The 23,180-nt window shown below is 38.3% G+C and overlaps 1 protein-coding gene across 1 annotated transcript in view; it reads left to right on the top strand.

Annotated features, from left to right (window-relative positions):
• The window catches only part of LOC103505550 (longitudinals lacking protein, isoforms F/I/K/T-like), a 116,545-nt gene that overhangs the window by 3,113 nt on the left and 90,252 nt on the right, over window positions 1-23,180 (top strand). The window contains exons 2-3 of the mRNA XM_026820871.1: window positions 2,883-3,804; window positions 4,480-4,536. Coding sequence (XP_026676672.1) covers window positions 2,883-3,804; window positions 4,480-4,536 — 979 coding nt within the window. The remainder of the gene's footprint in view (window positions 1-2,882; window positions 3,805-4,479; window positions 4,537-23,180) is intronic.

The raw sequence follows: 23,180 nt of genomic DNA, 5'->3' as shown, positions 1-23,180 counted from the left end.
AGAAGAATGATGCCGTTTTACCGTGGACTTTGAGAAAAATATAAATATTTTTTCCTCCTTTTTCCAGAGTGAATGAAATCTACCTGTGAAAGTTATGCTCAGGATATAGTGTCACGTATTACTGCATTGCATTGCCGTTGCCATTGCCGACCTACAAAATGTTTAGGCCAACCTGGCTTGCGAGCCGAGAAATTCTTTTCCTTCCTACATTAGGCTACATGTGTTGTGTGGTGAACTCAATTCTAAACTTCACCGCTCTGAGAGCTACACCTTTCGAAATTTTCAAATTCATACCGCGAGTACCTACCGATGTACTTCTTTACTAGTTCAGAAATTATAACATGAATGAGAAATTCTTTTCCTTTCCATACATGACTATTCTAATATTCTTCTACGTTAGATGTCCACGTACCTATTCTTTTACATTAATGATACACGTTTGTTCGTTCGATGATTCGTCAATTATTCTTTCTTTTTCTTTTTTTTTCGCCTATTCCCGTGTACAGACGAAGTCGGCGTTTTTCGTCAGCCCTCAATCAGCCCTAAGGTGATCGCTTTTGGGCTGACATTTGGTTTTGGCTACAAATTTTACGAGTGGATACCCTTCGCCCTCAACCATTGCTATTTCTTTTTTCTTTTCCTTTAGGAATGGAAATTCAGACTGGTCTACTTACTCCCTGTTTAATTTCCCCCGATGAATCGTCATTTATACAGTTGAGAAATGAACGATCCATTATCACTCAGCCCGGTTTGAACAATATGGATTATGGAGCTCTCCTCTTATCCCTTCTCAAAGAGGGAACTTGTACTTACTGAAACACCCTATAGCTACCAGAAAGTTAGCAACTTTTATGTTAGACCATGTTCCAAACCCATCGATTGAATTCACCTGACCAACCAAAACATCTTTTTTTTACAATATTTAATTCTATAATTTATTTTTTCTTTTTAGAAATGTAAATGCACAACTTTTTTACATGGATTCTTATTTTACGTTTGACTACCTATGACTATTTCTTCCGCTTTGTGTCGAGAGAAAAAACTTCCCAAGTACTCTAATAACCACTACTTGTTTTGCTAAATGCACTTACTTTCACATTGATGGACAGATTCCAGTTTGAGGAACTTTTTAGAAGGGTAGGAATCGATTTATGGACCAGATTGGTTGGAAGTTGGGTAGCCAAAAGTACGGGGTTCGAGGATTTACTTATTAGAACTTTCAAAGGATTTGCAGGTGATATTTTCAGGATTTTAGGTTTATTGAACATACCTATCCCTTAACTTCTCCCCTGTGGATGGGCGAGATACACATTATACATTCATTAAATTATTACAATGATCTTAATTTATACTTTTTCCCCGTGCATATCTCATGATCGCTTTCGTTTCTTGTCGAACAATAAAATGATTCACACACCGCAGCGTGAGGTTATGTAACTCAGTAATTAGTATTAGTAAGAATTCATTGTTTTTTGTTGTTTTTTTTTTTTTAGGTGTGATTTTGGTTGATATGATAATAATCCACGGAAAAAATTCGAGAGAAAATTTGTGAGCAAGTTGGTAATTAGGCTACCCCCTTTTTCAAAGAGTGTGTTTAAATGTGTGAATTTATTTAAATTTGGGTAAACATTAACTTGAGCCCGCCTCGCTGGCTCGAAAGGTAAAGCGCCTGTCTTATAAGTGCTAGGTCGCGGGTTCTATCCCAGCCCGGAGCGAACTTAACGGATGAGGTTTGTCCTCCGAACGGCTGGCTTTCTCCTATCCTGTCCTCCTCCTTTCTGAACAGACTGTTGGTTAGGTATTAAAGGGTTAATGTATAGGTTAGCACATGATTAGTGGGTTACGAATGGATCTTATTGTGTTTCTGAAATATTGTTTCGCATTTTATTGATTTCAATATTGATCTGAGGTAGATTTCACACCTGTGAAGTCTCGGGCAGAAACAAAGCATTGGGAAGTCTTGTGTACTGCTGCACTCGGTATGTGTAACGTTAATCCTTATGTAAGACCCGTACAATGGTTACCGACGTAAATGTAGAAATTTGGGCTTTATTTATGGGGTTCAATAAGACGGAACAACGGAGATCTTATCGTCCCGAAATCGAAGAGAGGAGGACAGGAAGGCAGCCGTTCTGAGAGCGAACCTTATCCGTTTATGGTGAGATTCGTAGAACCCTTTAGGGCTGTTTGCCCCTCACCCAAGCCTCAGGTGGGCTTTTTGATCTTTTATGATAAAGTTGGCAATCGAACCTTCGACCTAGCGCTTACAAGGCTCTACCCTCCGACCGAGTGATTAAGCTCTTTAGACCTTCTTGTGGAAGTACCTTATTGGACAAACCGTAGCCGAATGACGCATCAACACAGTTCCAAATGCATTGGGTAACTCCTGAAACTACGTCAAATTCGTTAAACTGTTGAATTTAAGTCAATAACTTACGTACGTGTTGGTATTAGAATGGTGAATTCATAAGCTTGGTACACACTCTGCAATTTGTCTGCAGACTTATTTTCCGACTTGGTCTTTCGATAGTTTGGACGTGTGTACGGTAAGTTTGCGCAGACTTCATGTTTGAAACTGGCCGTACACATGTAGAATCATTAGAAAGACAAGGTTGTGAGATGAAGCTGAAACATGAGACTAGTCCGATTTTTCTTGTGGAATGTGGGTCGAATTATCCAGAGGAGGCATAACACCCCTGCCACATTTAGGTGTATGTAGCTATGTAGTGTGTGGTTGGGTGGAAGAACCTGCAAGCTAGGTTATTACTGTTATTAGGAAAAGTGTGTTTCACTATGTATGATAGTATTGCCATTGAAAAAAGAAATACATAATATTTTATACTGTTCTAACTGAGATTCCCCTCTTTTCTTATTGTTTCCAGATGTTGCTGAGTCAAGATTTCGAGAAGCACCCCATTCTGATTCTCAAGGATGTCAAATTCGCGCAGCTCAAGTCCATGTTGGACTACATGTACCGTGGTGAAGTGAACATCTCCCAAGATCAACTGGGCACCTTCCTCAAAGCCGCTGAAAGTCTGCAAATCAAGGGCCTGACTGACAGTGGTGGCGCGAATAGTAATAACAACCAGGGTAGTGAGGCTGAGGATTATAACGCACGGCATCGGAAGCATTTGGCACTCATGGCAGCAGCCGCCGCCCGCTCCAGATCCCCCATCATAGAACAACAGAGCCAACATCAGCATCAACGCTGGATGAACAACGGAGGAGGCATGCATCATGAGATGATGCGTGACGGCAGTATCTCACCGTCCCCACGCAAGAGGAAACGTCCAAGGAGACCTTCCCTCGGGCACAACCCTCTCCAGAACGGACATGACGAGATGCCTCTGCAGCCCCTCATCCAACAAGCCCAGGCTACCAATAACAATGTCCTTGCTCAGTCCCTGGCAGCCCCGCCCCTGTCCCATCCTCCCAAGTGTGTCACTCCCCCTCCAGCACACACACCGGACATCAAACGAGACGAAGAGGAAGTCTCCTCGCCCTCCCCCAAACTTGAACCCATTGAACATAACAACAACGACAGCGTGCCTTTCAAACCCCTCGCCAATGAGAAGAACCCTGTGGCCTCGCCTGATAGCAAGGAGAGCGGCCATGTCAATAATAATCACTCGAATGCCTCGCTGGACGGCGGGCACTCGGAGGATGAAGGGGAGGAGGAGAGGAAGAAGGAGGAGACGGAGGAGGAGAATAATGAGGAGATGCTGGATGAGGACATTGAAGAAGATATGGACGAGGAGAATTCCAACGGAGGAAACCAGGCGCAACGAGCGACCATGGCCAATGGTGAGTTAAACCTAGTGCTTTGGGTGGATTTCACCAATATTTTTTCAGCCCATAGAAGTCCTTTTAAGTGAACAGTCTGTCAAGTTCCATTTGATGAGCTTTGTATAGAGATAGAAGCTCCTTAATAAACCACCAATGCGGTAAATGTAAATTGAACCCCGAATTCGGCCGAACAGAATGGAATGTCGTGGCATTTAGTTACCTTCCTCTGTAAAATCAAAATGGCAAATATTTACCAAATGTTATGCTTAGATAGTAAATTTAAAGTGTCACAAAAACTAACGAGAGACAACACAATCTTGCTCAATTTGTTGAAAAATTTTCCTTATTAATCTGAAAAAAAAGTAAGACAAAAAAAACCCATGTAAGTAATGAAACGATGTCGAAACGCGCACACCTACCTTGAATAAATAAATTAGCCTATGGCTTAGTAGTCATCACACTAATAATTTGGACTGAAGATCCATGTTGAATTCGCGACAATGTCAATATAAATAAAAATGTCTCATTGCCTTTTTTTGACTGGTCTGAACGGTCCTTCTTAAAAGTGAAACTACTAGAAAGTACAGAAGATTTTTCCAGGAAAAAAGAAGCCAAAACCACCTTTTTTTCCTCAATATTATAGCATGTAGCGTGTTGAAATCCCATTACTGATCTCGTATCATCTGTTTTCAGCTCACTGGTTGATGACTGATGCTCTGCCCAATTCCGACAGCTTTCAGGACAGCAAAGGTAAGATTTTTACTCCTCCTTTGTATTGCTCTAAATGTGTGTTTTTTTTTTATCTCTTTGGGGGAACTTGAGGTACTCGCTAGTGGAAAGATGTGAAAATTATCAACAAGAATTTCTTTGTGTGACTTAAGTCAAAAATGCAAAATTTCGTGTCTTTTCTGAAAATTTGATTGTGTGCAAATTACATAATCAAAAATAGCTCTTATTAGCATCGAAACAGTCTTTTTTGAATTCAGTTGTGAAATTGTTGCTAAAATACATCTAAATTCAAATTATAGAATTATGGAAAAAATGTGATTAAAATTCTTCTTCTTGTATGTTACGTGAGTATATCACGTAAGTTTTAAAATCCTTTTTTCCTTGATGAGAAATTTTTCTCTTCATTAGCATCAAATAAATAAATGATGTCTTTCTAAATTGAATAACAATGCCAGTATACCAGTGTTGTTTGGCTGCCTTGGTTAGAAATTTAGAGAACCCACCTGCTTATGTGTATTCGTATGTTTAATTCATGTAATTGCATATTTCGGAATAATAAAACGAATCTATCCAATTTTGAATCCAAATCCACGTAGAATCCTGTGGAAGTTTGGCTTGGTTAGATTTCCCAAACTCGATTACTGAATACAATGTAAAATAAATTAATAAAAAAAAAGTATGTAATTGCATATTTCGGAATAATAAAACGAATCTATCCAATTTTGAATCCAAATCCACGTAGAATCCTGTGGAAGTTTGGCTTGGTGAGATTTCCCAAACTCGATTACTGAATACAATGTAAAATAAATTAATAAAAAAAAGTAGTAGGTAATAAAAAAGAAAACGATATTTTAGATTGGCTGTGGAGATATTTCAAGGAACACTCAGAATCAAATAAGTTTTGCTACCTACTCTTGCTTCAGCTGATGTATAGGGTGCGACCAAAAATAGTTTTTCTCTGTAGGTTGTACCAACATTAATTTCTTTAGTCCTCACACTCAATAGATACATGGAATAAGTTTTTTGGTACACACTAACTTGAACTTCCACTAACTTCCACTTTTGGTACACTTTGGTACTTCCTACCATTAGCAATTCACTCTGCGTTCAAAGGCAAGCCTGATTCAATTGTTGTCCTAAAGTCTTGCTTCAGCTGATGTATAGGGTGCGACCAAAGATAGTTTTTCTCTGTAGGTTGTACCAACATTAATTTCTTTAGTCCTCACACTCAACAGATACATGGAATAAGTTTTTGTTAACTTATTTTGGTACACACCAACTTGAACTTCCACTAACCTCAACTTTTGGTACACTTTGGTACTTCCTAACATTAGCGAAAAATTTTTGCGGTGTAATTTTTTTAATTTTTTCTTCTTTCATATGAGTAAATATTTGAAAATCATGAGAATTGTCAATTCACTCTGCGTTCAAAGGCAAGCCTGATTCAATTGTTGTCCTAAAGTCCTGATGCGTTTGTTGAAGAAAAAGTAAAAACGTCCTGAAAGAACTGTAGGTTACTTTATTTATTTTCCGCAAATGGCCTACGTCCGTTGCTAAATTGGGGAAAAATAAAACATTCACTACTCACTCGTATTGTAGGAAGATCAACTTTTCGCAGATTTTGTTCAGATATAACGCAAATTCGTAGATACATATCCGCGAAATCTACAAATGTCCAGTATCTGCGAACTCAGAAGAGATCGTCACCAAATCGAACTCATTCTATTCTTTCCTAAAGTCCTGATGCGTTTGTTGAAGAAAAAGTAAAAACGTCCTGAAAGAACTGTAGGTTACTTTATTTATTTTCCGCAAATGGCCTACGTCCGTTGCTAAATTGGGGAAAAATACTCCTAAAGTCCTGATGCGTTTGTTGAAGAAAAAGTAAAAACGTCCTGAAAGAACTGTAGGTTACTTTATTTATTTTCCGCAAATGGCCCACGTCCGTTGCTAAATTGGGGAAAAATAAAACATTCACTACTCACTCGTATTGTAGGAAGATCAACTTTTCGCAGATTTTGTTCAGATATAACGCAAATTCGTAGATACATATATCTGCGAAATCTTCAAATGTCCAATATCTGCGAACTCAGAAGAGATCGTCACCAAATCGAACTCATTCTATTCTCGCGCCCTGTACATTTCTTTTTGTCTGAAGAGATCTGCACTGATGATGGTGAATATTCATTTCTCCTGGTGGCTGGCTTGCCAAGGCAAAATCTCTCATTACCTTCTACCTTCCCATCCTAGAATCAACTTTCACTTTGTGAGTTTCAGTTCTCGTTACATTGTTCTGCAATTCCGTGTTGCCTACACAAGATTGTATAAAATATTGTTTTACGTTTGATGGTTCATTATCACGGGAGGGTCTCTTGGAAACGCCAATAATGGTTAAGACCCAATGGTTTTCTGATGTTTTTTAACGGTATGGCCCAAGCTAAGTGCTGGTAGTATAAAAAAGGTACATATATATTCTATTGAATTCTAATGGTCTTTAGCTGGGTAGATTGATTAGGGGTGACCCCAACTTTCACTTTGTGAGTTTCAGTTCTCGTTACATTGTTCTGCAATTCCGTGTTGCCTACACAAGATTGTATAAAATATTGTTTTACATTTGATGTTTGATGGTTCATTATCACGGGAGGGTCTCTGGGAAACGCCAATAATGGTTAAGACCCAATGGTTTTCTGATGTTTTTTTAACGGTATGGCCCAAGCTAAGTGCTGGTAGTATAAAAAAGGTACATATATATTCTATTGAATTCTGATGGTCTTTAGCTGGGTAGATTGATTAGGGGTGACATGCATGAAATCCAATTTGGCAAAGAAAACCTTAGGAGAAAAATCGTGGAAGGAAATGCTGTGCTTTTATATGAGTGTTTCTCTCTTGAAGATTTTCTTCTGTAAAATTGTTCAAAGGTGGTTGGTTTCGTCAAGTCATTACTGTCTGTAAAGAAAAGAAAACTTTGATCTTGGCACATCATCTGAACAAGACTCACGGTGTGTTTTTTTGGCATGACATTACATTAGGACTGGCATTCCAGAACATTTCTGATTGTTGATTAGGGGTGACATGCATGAAATCCAATTTGGCAAAGAAAACCTTAGGAGAAAAATCGTGGAAGGAAATGCTGTGCTTTTATATGAGTGTTTCTCTCTTGAAGATTTTCTTCTGTAAAATTGTTCAAAGGTGGTTGGTTTCGCCAAGTCATTACTGTCTGTAAAGAAAAAAAAAAAAAAAAAAAAAAAATTGAACAAGGAAAAATGGAATAGGTATTAAAATATTTTATTATAACTAGTACCCGTTTATTATTTGATGTTCGAGGTATGGGCTCGTGCCTAGATATCTACCACTTTGGTTCAGCCCAGTCTTACTTTTGTATGATTTTTTTTTTTTTTTGCTTGCGATTTTGAAATTACTTTGCTAATAAAATCACTCAAATAGGTGTTGCATAAAAAATAACTTACCATTAATTTAAGTATTTAGCTTTCCTCATGTTTTGTTGGGACTGAAAATTTCATTATAATTAATTGTCATTCCTTGGTTTTTAGTCCGTCCTTCCTTTATTATTACAATAGTAATAACAAGGTATAAGAGACGGACTATTGTATTCGCTTCGGTGTCGTCTGTCACTCTGTCTGTCCCCATAGAAGGACTTATCCCAACCTGGTCGACCTATATATCAAATTAAAGGTCTTTTTACTAGGAACACGAAAATGGTGGTGCAAATTTTGTCCAGAGAACCAGAAAGCCAAAAAAAATGTTTTTTTTTTTTTAATGATACTGAAGAAAGCTGTGATGATAATACTACCAAGATAGTAAGATAAAATAATAGCTCCTTTATCCAAGTAGCCTGAAGAAGAGTTCGTTTAGACATATTTGAAAACTAAACAATTTAAAGTTGAAGACTTGGTTTAAATCATCTTGTGACATCTTTTAAAAGGCAAAATTTAGTTGCGTGAAACTTCCAATTTTAGCTGGTTTTAGGTACAAGGAAAAAAAATGGCAAAATTCAGTTATCAGTTGAAAACAGGTATGATTTGGCTGTAAAGTTGTAAAGTTCTGGTTTCATCATAGACAACTTTTTCCACACTAGTTGGACAGTTATTGGGTGAAGGATATTTGTCAACCTCGACACATCAATAACCAAGGAAAACATTGATGTCCCAATTCAGCCCAATTGTAATGGACGAGCTATCGAGTTATTTATTGACCTACTCAAAATCTGCAGAGATTTTATTCGGTCTCTTAGCTACATAAATCCTTGAGCAGAGAGAGAGAGAAAGGCTTTCCTTTTTATATTCTCCGTTTCTGTCCATTAGTATTCTGATTTCTGAGCAAATCTCTCTCTTTCTTTTCTCTCTTACATGTTCAATATCTTCGTTTTCCCCGTTCGGCTAAGTTCGTAACTTTGTGTTTACGACCGATTTGCATGTCATTCTCAAGTATGTTTATTGTTACAGTTTTGTCATTTAGTTTGTCTCTGTAAGGAGAAATTTGGTTGAGGATGGTGTGTATTAGGTATTGTTCCTTGGCGAATATCGGTTGCTTTTGGTATGTTTCTTTAAAAGGCTACTGCCTTGTCCCTTTTGATTGAAGTGTCTATCTTCACTATCTTGTCATTTTATAAGTTATTCTTTGTCCCGTCTTATTCCTTTGGTTAAAAGACTCCTAGTATCTTGTCATTTCTTAGCTGGTTTTAGGTACAAGGAAAAAATGGCAAAATTCAGTTATCAGTTGGAAAACAGGTAGAATTTGGCTGTAAAGTTGTAAAGTTATGGTTTCATCATAGACAACTTTTTCCACACTAGTTGGACAGTTATTGGGTGAAGGACATTTCAGCCGATTAGGACACATGGTAGAGCTTAGTTTGTCAACCTCGACACATCAATAACCAAGGAAAACATTGATGTCCCAATTCAGCCCAATTGTAATGGACGAGCTATTTATTGACCTTCTCAAAATCTGCAGAGATTTTATTCGGCCTCTTAGCTACATAAATTCTTGAGCTGGCTTCTGAGATAAAGAGAGGAGGCATAACACCCCTGCCACATTTAGGTGTATGTAGCTATGTAGTGTGTGGTTGGGTGGAAGAACCTGCAAGCTAGGTTATTAGTTATTACTGTTATTAGGAAAAGAGGAAAAGTGTGTTTCACTATGTATGATTGTATTGCCATTGAAAAAAGAAATACATAATATTGTTCTAACAGAACAAGACTCACGGTGTGTTTTTTTGGCATGACATTACATTAGGACTGGCATTCCAGAACATTTCTGATTGCTTAGAGAGAGAGAGAAAGGCTTTCCTTTTTATATTCTCCGTTTCTGTCCATTAGTATTCTGATTTCTGAGCAAATCTCTCTCTCTCTCTTTCTTTTCTCTCTTACATGTTCAATATCTTCGTTTTCCCCGTTCGGCTAAGTTCGTAACTTTGTGTTTACGACCGATTTGCATGTCATTCTCAAGTATGTTTATTGTTACAGTTTTGTCATTTAGTTTGTCTCTGTAAGGAGAAATTTGGTTGAGGATGGTGTGTATTGGGTATTGTTCCTTGGCGAATATCGGTTGCTTTTGGTATGTTTCTTTAAAAGGTTACTGCCTTGTCCCTTTTGGTTGAAGTGTCTATCTTCACTATCTAGTCGTTTTACAAGTTGTTCTTTGTCCCGTCTTATTCCTTTGATTAAAAGACTCCTAGTATCTTGTCATTTTTACTTTCTATTTGGTTAATTATTCACCTTGTTCAAACAGTCATACTTGGTGATACATTTCATATTCATAACGATCACTCGGGCTGGGAGTTTTCCTTGTCTCTCTGATAATGCGAGGAGTCATGTTATCTTTAACAAAATTTCATAATTTATGTGTGTGTTGTGTTTGTTGGGGATCCGAGGCACTTCTCCAGGTCGACTCTGATAGGTAGGTAGTCATGTTTGTATGTTTGTGTGTGGTGGGGGATCCGAGCCACTTAGCTGTATGATAGGTATGATATGCCCCTGTACAGGCGTTACAAGGAGACTCTTATCTGCAATGTATTTTGTTCGCTGTTAATTTCTCAACAAATATATCATAATGCTCTAACTTTTTATACGGGGTGTAATAATTGTCTTCAACTGCGGCTGGCCTCAGTGATAATTCTTGGAAAGTCTTCTTTAAAGAAGTCTGTTTCGTCTTAAACTGTCTTAGAAAATCTTCTTTAATGAGATTTATGAGATTCTTTTTGTCTTCAACTGTTACGACCTCAGTGAATTCAGTGATACTTCTTTGCGGTTATCTTTAACAAAATTTCATAATTTATGTGTGTGTTGTGTTTGTTGGGGATCCGAGGCACTTCTCCAGGTCGACTCTGAGTTTTACCGTTATTATTATTAAGTAGTGACGGAGGTGTTACCCTTTACTCGCCTCCTCACATCAACCTCACCGAATAATTTTCGAATAGATGCCAAAGAATCGAACTCAGAACCACATGAATGGATATCTGGCTTACCAAGAACCAAGAAGGAATATTTATTTATTAACACAAATAAATAAATAAGCTGCAAGTCTGCGAGGGGTCGATCAACACAGCAATTTCGATCATTCCTTTTGAAATCTTCTTTCTCTGACCTGCCTCGGTGGTGTAGTGGTCAAGGCGCTCGCCTGGTAAACAGGGGGGCGTGGGTTCAATCCCAGGCGAGGTGGTGCGTTTTACCGTTATTATTATTAAGTAGTGACGGAGGTGTTACCCTTTACTCGCCTCCTCACATCAACCTCACCGAATAATTTTCGAATAAGTAGATGCCAAAAAATGGAACTCAGAATCACATGAATGGATATCTGGCTTACCATAAATAAGCTGCAAGTCTGCGAGGGGTCGATCAACACAGCAATTCGATCATTCCTTTTGAAATCTTCTTCCTCTGACCTGCCTCGGTGGTGTAGTGGTCAAGGCGCTCGCCTGGTAAACAGGGGGACGTGGGTTCAATCCCAGCGGAATTTTATCCTCAATATAATTTGAGAATTTGACCACAATAATAGTAGTAGCCTACTGCTGGAGTAAAGGGACTTTTCAGTTCTATGCGAGCAGTATAAATAAGCGCTATTATTATTATTATTATTCTCATGGGGGAGCGTCTACAGTTGTACACGTTGTGTCACTCTCACGATGTCAAGCCCCCTAAGCCAGCCCCAAAACTACCACAATAATAGTAGTAGCCTACTGTTGGAGTAAAGGGACTTTTCAGTCCTATGCGAGCAGTATAAATAAGCACTATTATTATTATTCTCATGGGGGAGCGTCTACAGTTGTACACGTTGTGTCACTCTCACGATGTCAAGCCCCCAGCCCCAAAACTTACCTATCAATGTACCAAGTCACAATTCACAAAACACTCCATTGTTCCAAGTCGGATTGGTCTGATATTTTCCTCGTTCCATTGTCCACAACTTTCTAAAAAAACTACATATTATTCAACTTTCTTTTTTGATAAGTACACATACAGCTCTAACCTACAGTTATATCTACCTAAGCTATCACACGATGAATGAGCTAAGATTTCGAACTGTAATCATGAAATATTACCTGTTCTGACAGTGATAAGGAAGCTTGGTAAGCGGCCTTGCGATGTTGGATAATTCCTTATGGGTCACTGGAGTTAAGCGACATTGAGCTTGGGTTGCCTTTTGGATGGATCACCGTCCAAGTTGCTTTGACAGAGCTGTAATAAACACTTGCCACGTTAAGGCTTTATTAACTACACAGTTTTTCGTCAGCCCCTCAATCAGCCCTAGCGAGGTGATTGCTTTGAGTTTACATTTGGAGTGGGTGCCCTTCGAATCGCACTTAACCTTGGCTATTTCTTTAGCAAGGGAAATTTCAGGCTGGTCTCCTTCCTGTTTAAAGTTCACCAGCCAGATCACGCTGGTCTGCTCCCTGTTTAACCCCCAGCCAGACAATAAAATATGATAATGATAAATTAATAATCCATTCCATTCGCATACTTACAAGTTATGTTACTACAAAAAAGTTGGCCATCGGGGGGGTAAGGGGACTTTTCAGTCCTGAGAGTGTGTTGAGTATTGTGAAGCGTGGTTCTCTGTGATTATTGTGAAGCGTGGTTCTATTCTGTTTTAATTGCGGGTGAAAAGCTTGGAGCATGGGACCAGCATACCCGCAGATTATTGAGAGTCCCTCTCTCCCTTTCTTTTGGATGTGAACTCTCTAAGCTAGTTTTTCAGAGTAGGGAAATGTGAGGGCCTTTTAATGTTTTCATGCTGTGAAGTTCTGGGATTCCTTGAGGCCCAAAAATGTCTGCTATGAAGAAAAATAACCTCCTTATAAAACCATCTGACGTCCGCGCTGACGACGACAGATCCGATAGAAACCCGTTTGACGACGAAAAAGAAATTCTTGGAGAAAATTACAATCATTCACTGCTTTCCTTCCTATACTATAGGATAAGGAAAGTAAAAAACTTTAGATTACTAGAGAAAACATGTACATTCAGACTAAAGAGAGGAAACAAATATCTTCTTGAAACTGGATCAGACAAAGTCCTCAGGTCTCAGGTACTGAAAGATCCTAAAATTGGTACCACTAGAATGCCACTCGGTATAAACTGTATCGCCAGAGTGCCTCCGGGGTATATACGGATTAGATTTGAATGGGTTTCAAATCCGGGCAGCACAATCTCAGAGGATGTTTCGGGTACACAAAGGATGTTACCTATGGACATTTAGAATATCTGAGACTAGAATAGAATATACCTTGTTTATCCTGCCAGAATGAGACTATACATACCCAAACAGTCTCGGAGTATACTCAAAGGTAGATTCTTATAAGGTCAGCCCACCCTACAGAGCTGTTTGCCCTTCAAACTGGGCTTTTTGTGAACAGAGTTAAGTTGGCTGCTCAGAGGTAATACCAGCTTGTAATAAATATAAGTTGTTAAGAACCCAGCTTATGTTGGGGCATTTTTTAAGGGGACAAAATTTTTTAGGCTTCATTTATTGTGTGGCAGGTGGCAGGATTCTGAGTCTTCTTGACTGAGCTTTTCGACCTAACCATGCACCCAAACTCAGTCCAAGCTCAAAAATTTTCGCCGAACGAAGAAACTAGAAATGAAAAATGTCCCAAGGACCGGATACACAGAATTAACAAAGCAGTCCTTGGACAAAAACGGGAGCGAAGTATTTATTAATGATAGAAAATGACTTCCGGCTTCGACGCAACATGCTGGTATTTGAGTTTTCGCAGGAATCGTTTTATTATCGCCTGGCAGCCCATATGTTGATTTCACCGGAGAGATTAGGAATTTATGAACGCTCAGGAAAAAGGGGGAAAAATAATTATTATTTTATTAAAATGACGCTGACTGGCACTTCTTTGCGTATTTGGGAAGTGTTCTTTAGACAGGCAGGTATTTGGTTGGTACTTCATTGATACTTCTTTGATTCCTTGGGAAATGGAAAGTCTACTTTAAAGAGGTATTTGGAAAATCTAGTCTTCTTCAAGTTCTTCAGATAAGAGTACCAGGAAAATCTTATTCGAAGAACTTGATATGTTTTGGAATTTCATTTGCACGTTCGTAGGTGTTAATTCTTTGACGTATGAGGATTGAGAAAAAGAATTTCCATTTTGTATTTTTGAATTTACGACATCGAAGGAGAGTATTTGAAGAAAGGTTTGATGTCCGTTTTGGTTTTTTAGAAAGGTACAAATTATCTTTACTTACAGACGTTCGATTTCCATCTGGCATTTTTCTCAGGAAATTTGTCTGCTATTTGTACGAAACATGTTCTGCATTAAGAGGTTAGACTTCGCATATCTACATTGAATAAAACGGGTCTCAATGTCGCCCACACACAGTTGAGCGCGAATTTCAATCCGTATCGGAAATATCACTTGATTTCCATTAGGGAGAAAGTTCAATTGAAATTCCTCACCTCAATTGTTCGTTATGATAATGGCTTGCTGAGTTATGTCATGAGGCGAAGTGATTAATGGTCGTGCCTGTGCCAAAACTCCTTCGTAATTTACTGCTAACCAGCGTTTACTCTATGGTCGATCGACACTCTGGTCTATAGGTCTACACTGGTCGATCGACATCGCCTATAACACGTCCATGCACTTAAGGTGTGTCCACACTAAGTCGACGGTCATCGATCGATGTCGGTCGACTGTGTTTGGACACACCTTTAAGGCCCCGTTATGAGGCCAAATTTTTACTCCAATGATGATGGACTTTTCTCATGCCACGTGCTTAAACACTCAAGTGTGACCTAAGGCCTACGAGTAGGTTTGTCTCTTTTCTGTTTACTCAGTATGTTTTCCACATGGCTATTCCGCTCTGTCTGCACATATCACATGTATAAGTTTTCTACGAACGCCCAATCAATTTTCATTGTTGACTCATCCCGTCTCGCCAATTATTTTGACCTCTAGCGCGGTATCTTTGCACGGGACAATATGTTTTGTCATTGCACGAGTTTTTGCGGTTGTTGGTGAGTTTAAACTCTGTTTAACTTTTGGTTGAAGCAATGTGATGGGCTGATTTCAAAGATTTCAGTCTTAATCCAAGAGTTCGGATTTTCAGGTCGGCTATTCCCCTCTGTCTGCACATATCACATGTATAAGTTTTCTACGAACGCCCAATCAATTTTCATTGTTGACTCATCCCGTCTCGCCTATTATTTTGACCTCTAGCGCGGTATCTTTGCACGGGACAATTTGTTTTGTCACTGCACGAGTTTTCCGGTTGTCGGTGAGTTTAAACTGTGTTTAACTTTTGGTTGAAGCAATGTGATTGGCTGATTGCAAAGATTTCAGTCTTAATCCAAGAGTTCCGATTTTCAGGTCACCGCCGGTGAAGCTACCCTGTACGTATTTTTTCTTATCTATCTATGTGTAAGTATGGAGGTGATATTATTATCATGTATGTTGGAAGTTTGAGTTGCCTTATCCTATCTTACTTATGTTCTCATTAATATCATTGCTTAGGACTCGGAGAGTCCCGGCGCAAACATATTTCTTTATCACAATTTATCGAACGAACGACGGATCGGGTCGCCATTCTGATTGAATCGTGTTGTAATTTGTATCGTTTCTTTCAATATTCAAGTTAGCCAATCGCATTATAGGTGTCGATTGTGTTCTCATACATAATCGAGCATAAGTGAATAGTCCAGTCATATCAGGTACATATTTACAGACATGTACATAGCTTTCACACATCAAGTACTTTATTTGGTACGAATGTTTAAATATTTAGAGTGCTTGTTTTTCTAAGGCCATTGCGATGTCTTTTGGACCTTCCGTTTCGACGAGATGTTTTTCCAAAGTTCGAGTGCACGACCGTTCGGAACCGTTTTTGTTCGTACGGTTTCTCTTTTGCGGATTAAAAAAATGTGTCGCATATTCGAGGGTAGAGGACTCGGAGAGTCCCGGCGCAAACATATTTCTTTATCACAATTTATCGAACGAACGACGGATCGGGTCGCCATTCTGATTGAATCGTTTTGTAATTTGTATCGTTTCTTTCAATATTTGTGTTAATTGTGTCTTTCAAATATCAAATTGTGTGCATATCTAACGCCCAAATATTAAATTGTGTATCTAAGGCCAAGCACAATCTCTTTTAGGCTAGAAACTAAAGCGATTAGAGAGAATGGGAACGTTTGAGAATGAAAACGACGATATTTGGAAGTTGGAAGGAAGATTGTTAGAAAGAAAATAGAAAGTGGCGTGCATGATCTCAGCACATTCCTTAGGAGATAGGCAGATATTGACGGTACATACGGAGTTGGTATTCTAGTAGTAATGAGAGAGGTTTTAAAGACGGGGGGATATTTTAGCACAATCTCTTTTAGGCTAGAAACTAAAGCGATTAGAGAGAATGGGAACGTTTGAGAATGAAAACGACGATATTTGGAAGTTGGAACGAAGATTGTTAGAAAGAAAATAGAAAGTGGCGTGCATGATCTCAGCACATTCCTTAGGAGATAGGCAGATATTGACCGTGCATACGGAGTTGGTATTCCAGTAGTAATGAGAGAGGTTTTAAAGACGGGGGGATATTTCCTAGAGATTGCCCTAACTGCCTTGTTAGCTGGACGAATTTTACAGTTGTGTGTTTTAATAGATTAGTCCAGTCGGAAATTGGGGTGTTTCTAGTGTATATTAATGGGTTAATTTGGTCATTTAATGATTGGTCCTATCTCTCAAATGAAGCATTATTCCAGTCGGAAATTGGGGTGTTTCTAGTGTATATTAATGGGTTAATTTGGTCATTTAATGATTGGTCCTATCTCTCAAATGAAGCATTTCAAAGTTCTTTGGTACGAAGGAGTTTTTTTTCGATTTTGCTAGGATGTAGGAAGCATGGGAGTTTTCTTCTAGGTAACCTAATCAGCCACTGTTCATGGATGGTCAATTGGTCATTGGTTGGTATCTTCAAACAGATCATTTAGATTCCGGCCCATATCAACAAGTTAGCCAATCGCATTATAGGTGTCGATTGTGTTCTCATACATAATCGAGCATAAGTGAATAGTCCAGTCATATCAGGTACATATTTACAGACATGTACATAGCTTTCACACATCAAGTACTTTATTTGGTACGAATGTTTAAATATTTAGAGTGCTTGTTTTTTTTTTTCAAGAAGAAAGTAAAATGTATTTTACTCATTGATTGCCACCTCTGCCAAACACACAGTCATACACTGTTGTCCATACATACAGAAAATAAGGTATTGAGTGTTACACAATATTCATATTTTGTGCATATTTGAAAATAGGTATCAAGTACATAATACATATTCATATTTGGTGCACATTTTGACATATGTATCTAATAATGTAATAGCAGTAACAGCCTCCCCGTAAGTCACTTTCAAGTTGGATCTTACCATGTAAGTATTTTTATCTGGTTTATTCCCTTTTGTTTCTTTGGTTTGCCCTTCAAGTATCCATATGTTAAAATATATTTTAAGATTTCAGCCCATCTTTACTCACGCTCTTCTTCCTCTCTGCGCCTTTAATTTCTTACCTTTTCGACAACTATACTACTTGGAAATGCGTTCTATGCACGGTGCAGTGCCCCCTCTTGCCTCATTTGAGGTCGAGCATACTATGCTCCGATGTTCTGTGTTCTGATCAGTTGGAATATTGTTTTTCAGCCACGGCACGTGGCACGACAGTTGTTTTCTATTTCAGGTTTGTCTCTTCCTAGACTCCTAGTTGTATGTATACAAGGAGACTCTTATCTGCAATGTATTTTGTTCGCTGTTAATTTCTCAACAAATATATCATAATGCTCTAACTTTTTATACGGGGTGGTAATTGTCTTCAACTGCGGCTGGCCTCAGTGATGATTCTTGGAAAGTCTTCTTTAAAGAAGTCTGTTTCGTCTTAAACTGTCTTGGAAAATCTTCTTTAATGAGATTCTTTTTGTCTTCAACTGTTACGACCTCAGTGAATTCAGTGATACTTCTTTGCGTATTTGGGAAGTGTTCTTTAGACAGGCAGGTATTTGGTTGGTACTTCATTGATACTTCTTTGATTCCTTGGGAAATGGAAAGTCTTCTTTAAGGAGGTATTTGGAAAATCTAGTCTTCTTCAAGTTCTTCAGATAAGAGTACCAGGAAAATCTTATTCGAAGAACTTGATATGTTTTGGAATTTCATTTGCACGTTCGTAGGTGTTAATTCTTTGACGTATGAGGATTGAGAAAAAGAATTTCCATTTTGTATTTTTGAATTTACGACATCGAAGGAGAGTATTTGAAGAAAGGTTTGATGTCCGTTTTGGTTTTTTAGAAAGGTACAAATTATCTTTACTTACAGACGTTCGATTTCCATCTGGCATTTTTCTCAGGAAATTTGTCTGCTATTTGTACGAAACATGTTCTGCATTAAGAGGTTAGACTTCGCATATCTACATTGAATAAAACGGGTCTCAATGTCGCCCACACACAGTTGAGCGCGAATTTCAATCCGTATCGGAAATATCACTTGATTTCCATTAGGGAGAAAGTTCAATTGAAATTCCTCACCTCAATTGTTCGTTATGATAATGGCTTGCTGAGTTATGTCATGAGGCGAAGTGATTAATGGTCGTGCCTGTGCCAAAACTCCTTCGTAATTTACTGCTAACCAGCGTTTACTCTATGGTCGATCGACACTCTGGTCTATAGGTCTACACTGGTCGATCGACATCGCCTATAACACGTCCATGCACTTAAGGTGTGTCCACACTAAGTCGACGGTCATCGATCGATGTCGGTCGACTGTGTTTGGACACACCTTTAAGGCCCCGTTATGAGGCCAAATTTTTACTCAAATGATAATGGACTTTTCTCATGCCACGTGCTTAAACACTCAAGTGTGACCTAAGGCCTACGAGTAGGTTTGTCTCTTTTCTGTTTACTCAGTATGTTTTCCACATGGCTATTCCCCTCTGTCTGCACATATCACATGTATAAGTTTTCTACGAACGCCCAATCAATTTTCATTGTTGACTCATCCCGTCTCGCCTATTATTTTGACCTCTAGCGCGGTATCTTTGCACGGGACAATTTGTTTTGTCACTGCACGAGTTTTCCGGTTGTCGGTGAGTTTAAACTGTGTTTAACTTTTGGTTGAAGCAATGTGATTGGCTGATTGCAAAGATTTCAGTCTTAATCCAAGAGTTCCGATTTTCAGGTCACCGCCGGTGAAGCTACCCTGTACGTATTTTTTCTTATCTATCTATGTGTAAGTATGGAGGTGATATTATTATCATGTATGTTGGAAGTTTGAGTTGCCTTATCCTATCTTACTTATGTTCTCATTAATATCATTGCTTAGGACTCGGAGAGTCCCGGCGCAAACATATTTCTTTATCACAATTTATCGAACGAACGACGGATCGGGTCGCCATTCTGATTGAATCGTGTTGTAATTTGTATCGTTTCTTTCAATATTCGTGTTAATTGTGTCTTTCAAATATCAAATTGTGTGCATATCTAACGCCCAAATATTAAATTGTGTATCTAAGGCCATTGCGATGTCTTTTGGACCTTCCGTTTCGACGAGATGTTTTTCCAAAGTTCGAGTGCACGACCGTTCGGAACCGTTTTAGTTCGTACGGTTTCTCTTTTGCGGATTAAAAAATGTTTCGCATATTCGAGGGTGGTCTTGAACAAGATACGCCTTGCGTCGCGTCGTGTGGTGAGATGTTGACAATGCTGTTTGAGCTCGACTGTGGTGGTGGTGGTGGTGGTTTGATCTGAGAGGCTCCATTTCGTAAGTCACTTTCAAGTTGGATCTTACCATGTAAGTATTTTTATCTGGTTTATTCCCTTTTGTTTCTTTGGTTTGCCCTTCAAGTATCTATATTTTAAGATTTCAGCCCATCTTTACTCACGCTCTTCTTCCTCTCTTTGCGCCTTTAATTTCTTACCTTTTCGACGACTATACTACTTGGAAATGCGTTCTATGCACGGTGCAGTGCCCCCTCTTGCCTCATTTGAGGTCGTGCATACTATGCTCCGATGTTCTGATCAGTTGGAATATTGTTTTTCAGCCACGGCACGTGGCACGACAGTTGTTTTCTATTTCATGTTTGTCTCTTCCTAGACTCCTAGTTGTGTGTAAATCAGTTATGGTTTGGCTATGAATCTATGAATGTTACTATCTAGATATTATGGTTTTGCTATGAATCTATGAACACTCTCTAGATACAGGTTCGGTTCGGTACTGATTTGTGTAATAAATAATGTTGCTCTTGTCAAACTCCTGTAGCAGTCCTCAGCTGTGCGAGACTTTCACTTTAATGATCACTTCATCTGATGTTTCTTCTGTGGATTTGGATTTTCTTGTTTCGTCATCGAATTAATCATTGGTTGCCATTTGAGTGTTCGTCCGCCGTTGTTGATGGGTAGTAGCCGAATTCGGGTTGATCTATTTTGTTATTTTTTGATAAGGAAGACCATTCATAGGAAATTAGGGAAGCTTGGAAGTTTCTTTGCCAGTGCGCAGATTTCTAGGATGTCAAAAAAGTTAAGGACAAGGACTTTTTCTCCGGTCTCTTCCTTTCCTTTGTGCATAATTAGATATTGTTCCTACTAATCTCAGCACTGTTATTTTCCATACGCCTTACATCACTCGCTAGGTACTACCACCTATAATCTGTGTGCGGTCAGATGATATCCTTGATTTTATCAAAGAAGCTTCTCATGTCAAAGATCAATACAACGTATTTATTGATCGATCGCAGAAAAAAAAAAAACGTTTGAAAAAAGAAAAAATCCATTAAAAAAGTCTCATAACTCGGTACTAAGAACCTTTGCGAGTCCGTTATCAAAGTGTTTTCTTTGATGGATGGTTGTTTGCATTGTAAAGAGGACAAATATGTTTATTTTGAGATACTGAGGGGAAGGTTCGAGTCACCGACCTTGTGACATACCGACTTGAAAACCTGTCGAATGCTTTAGAAAAATCAATGTGTCCATTTTATTTATTTATTTTCAATTATTTTTATTATCTGCTCACATTGTTATCATAATGAGCTACAGAAAATCGTAATTATTATTACGGGGAAACATTAAGGATAAGGAGTGGTATTAAAACGGTAGCTACGTATATTACTATCTGAAAATAATAATATAGTATTATTATTTTTCAAAATCTTATGATTTTGTTGTTCCAAATTTATGCTTATCATATTGATTTTCATTAAAATGTTTTGTAACATGTTTTCCAAGACGAAACATTTTCTGTTCTTGATTTCGAAATCAACAACCAAAGAGATTGACTTACCAAACTGAATTTGTATAGCTTACAGATGTTCTTGTTGTTTTCACATCTTTCCACGAGTATCCTATTTTTATTTTTTCACCAGGGTATTTTTTTATGTAAATTATTTCCTCTATAATTTTGTTCGTTTGCATTTTATTATTTTTTTTTTTTCTCAAGAACAAAATTTAATGTTGGATTTGGATTTTTTTTTGGATTGAAAACCAGCTCTCCCAGCTTGGTAGTGTAACTGGCTAACTGGACTACAAAACAATTTTTACAGTTAAGATAATTGTGCGCTTACTATACTTTGGTATGGCGAGTGGCGAGTAGTCCAATGAAATTTGTCCAGATTAGGTCATTTGTAAACTTCTGCTTTTTTCCCAACTTCGTCAGGTGGTTCGGGTATTTTCTCTTAAAACGATGGCGGCTTTTTAGCTAAGTTTACGTTCCCTTTAGGGAGGAGCTATTTTTCGCTTTGCCTCACTTTTTGCTGTGTACATAAAACGTGCCGCGAAAATACCATATTTTCCAACAAAATTTTGTTCTTGAATCCATCATGTCCTGTGTATTTATTTTTGCTTCGTACTAGGTTATTAGATTTTGGGTACGTTTAATGATTTTTATTATGCTATAGTTTTTCTTGTATTATAATTTTTGCACCTCACATATCCCCATGTCTGTTTGTAGTCCTCTTTAGGAGAGATAGTTTCTTTAATTTATTTTTCACACAGTTTCGTACCATAGTTACTAGCCGAGTTTCATCTTTTCCTACAATTTCTTTAGCTCTGTTACTATAGAATGTATAGAAGATAGGTTTATAATATAATACTAGAAAATAGATAGGAAACAAATAGACACTATAATATTTAATTTAATATGAGGTAGCAAATTTAACTATAATTTCCGCAGGCAGTAAGGTCTTAGCTATAATTTGATAGTAAAGAAATTGCTTGGAATATTCTGTTTTCTCATTTTTGCGAGCAGCTCATAAAATAATGGTTGCGCCAACAGCAACTTGTATCAATTGGAACTAAAAGGTGAGCTCACGTGACGTGGTAGTAGTGTGTTTCTAAGAGAAGAAATTAAACCACCTAAAACTCGTAATCCACGAGGAATCCATCTGGTGGCATTTTTCAATGAAGAAACTGACAATGAAAAGCCTATTCGGGTATACAGAGGATGTTTCGGGTACACAAAGGATGTTACCTATGGACATTTAGAATATCTGAGACTAGAATAGAATATACCTTGTTTATCCTGCTAGAATGAGACTATACATACCCAAACAGTCTCGGAGTATACTCAAAGGTAGATTCTTATAAGGTCAACCCACCCTACAGAGCTGTTTGCCCTTCAAATTGGGCTTTTTGTGTACAGAGTTAAGTTGGCTGCTCAGAGGTTATACCAGCTTGTAATAAATATAAGTTGTTAAGAACCCATCTTATGTGGGACAATTTTTTAAAGAGACAATTTTTTAGGCTTCATTTATTGTGTGGCAGGTGGCAGGATTCTGAGTCTTCTGACTTTTCTGAGCTTTTCGACCTAACCACCCAAACTCAGTCCAAGCTCAAAAAATTTCGCCGAACGAAGAAACTAGGTAGAAATGAAAAATGTCCCAAGGACCGGATGCACAGAATTAACAAAGCAGTCCTTGGACAAAAACGGGAGCGAAGAATTTATTAATGATAGAAAATGACTTCCGGTTTCGACACAACATGCTGGTATTTGAGTTTTCGCAGGAATCGTTTTATTACCGCCTGGCAACCCATATGTTGATTTCACCGGAGAGATTAGGAATTTATGAACGCTCAGGAAAAAGGGGGAAAAATTATTATTTTATTAAAATGACGCTGACTCGCTTAGGGAACTTTAAATTGGTCTCAATTAACGCGGTTAATTGAGTCATGCGGGGGG

This window comes from Diaphorina citri, unplaced genomic scaffold, assembly GCF_000475195.1.
Source record: "Diaphorina citri unplaced genomic scaffold, Diaci psyllid genome assembly version 1.1 scaffold181, whole genome shotgun sequence".
Lineage (NCBI taxonomy): Eukaryota > Metazoa > Arthropoda > Insecta > Hemiptera > Psyllidae > Diaphorina > Diaphorina citri.
The sequence above is the reverse complement of the archived record's forward strand: the minus strand, read 5'-3'. Positions and strand labels throughout refer to the sequence as shown.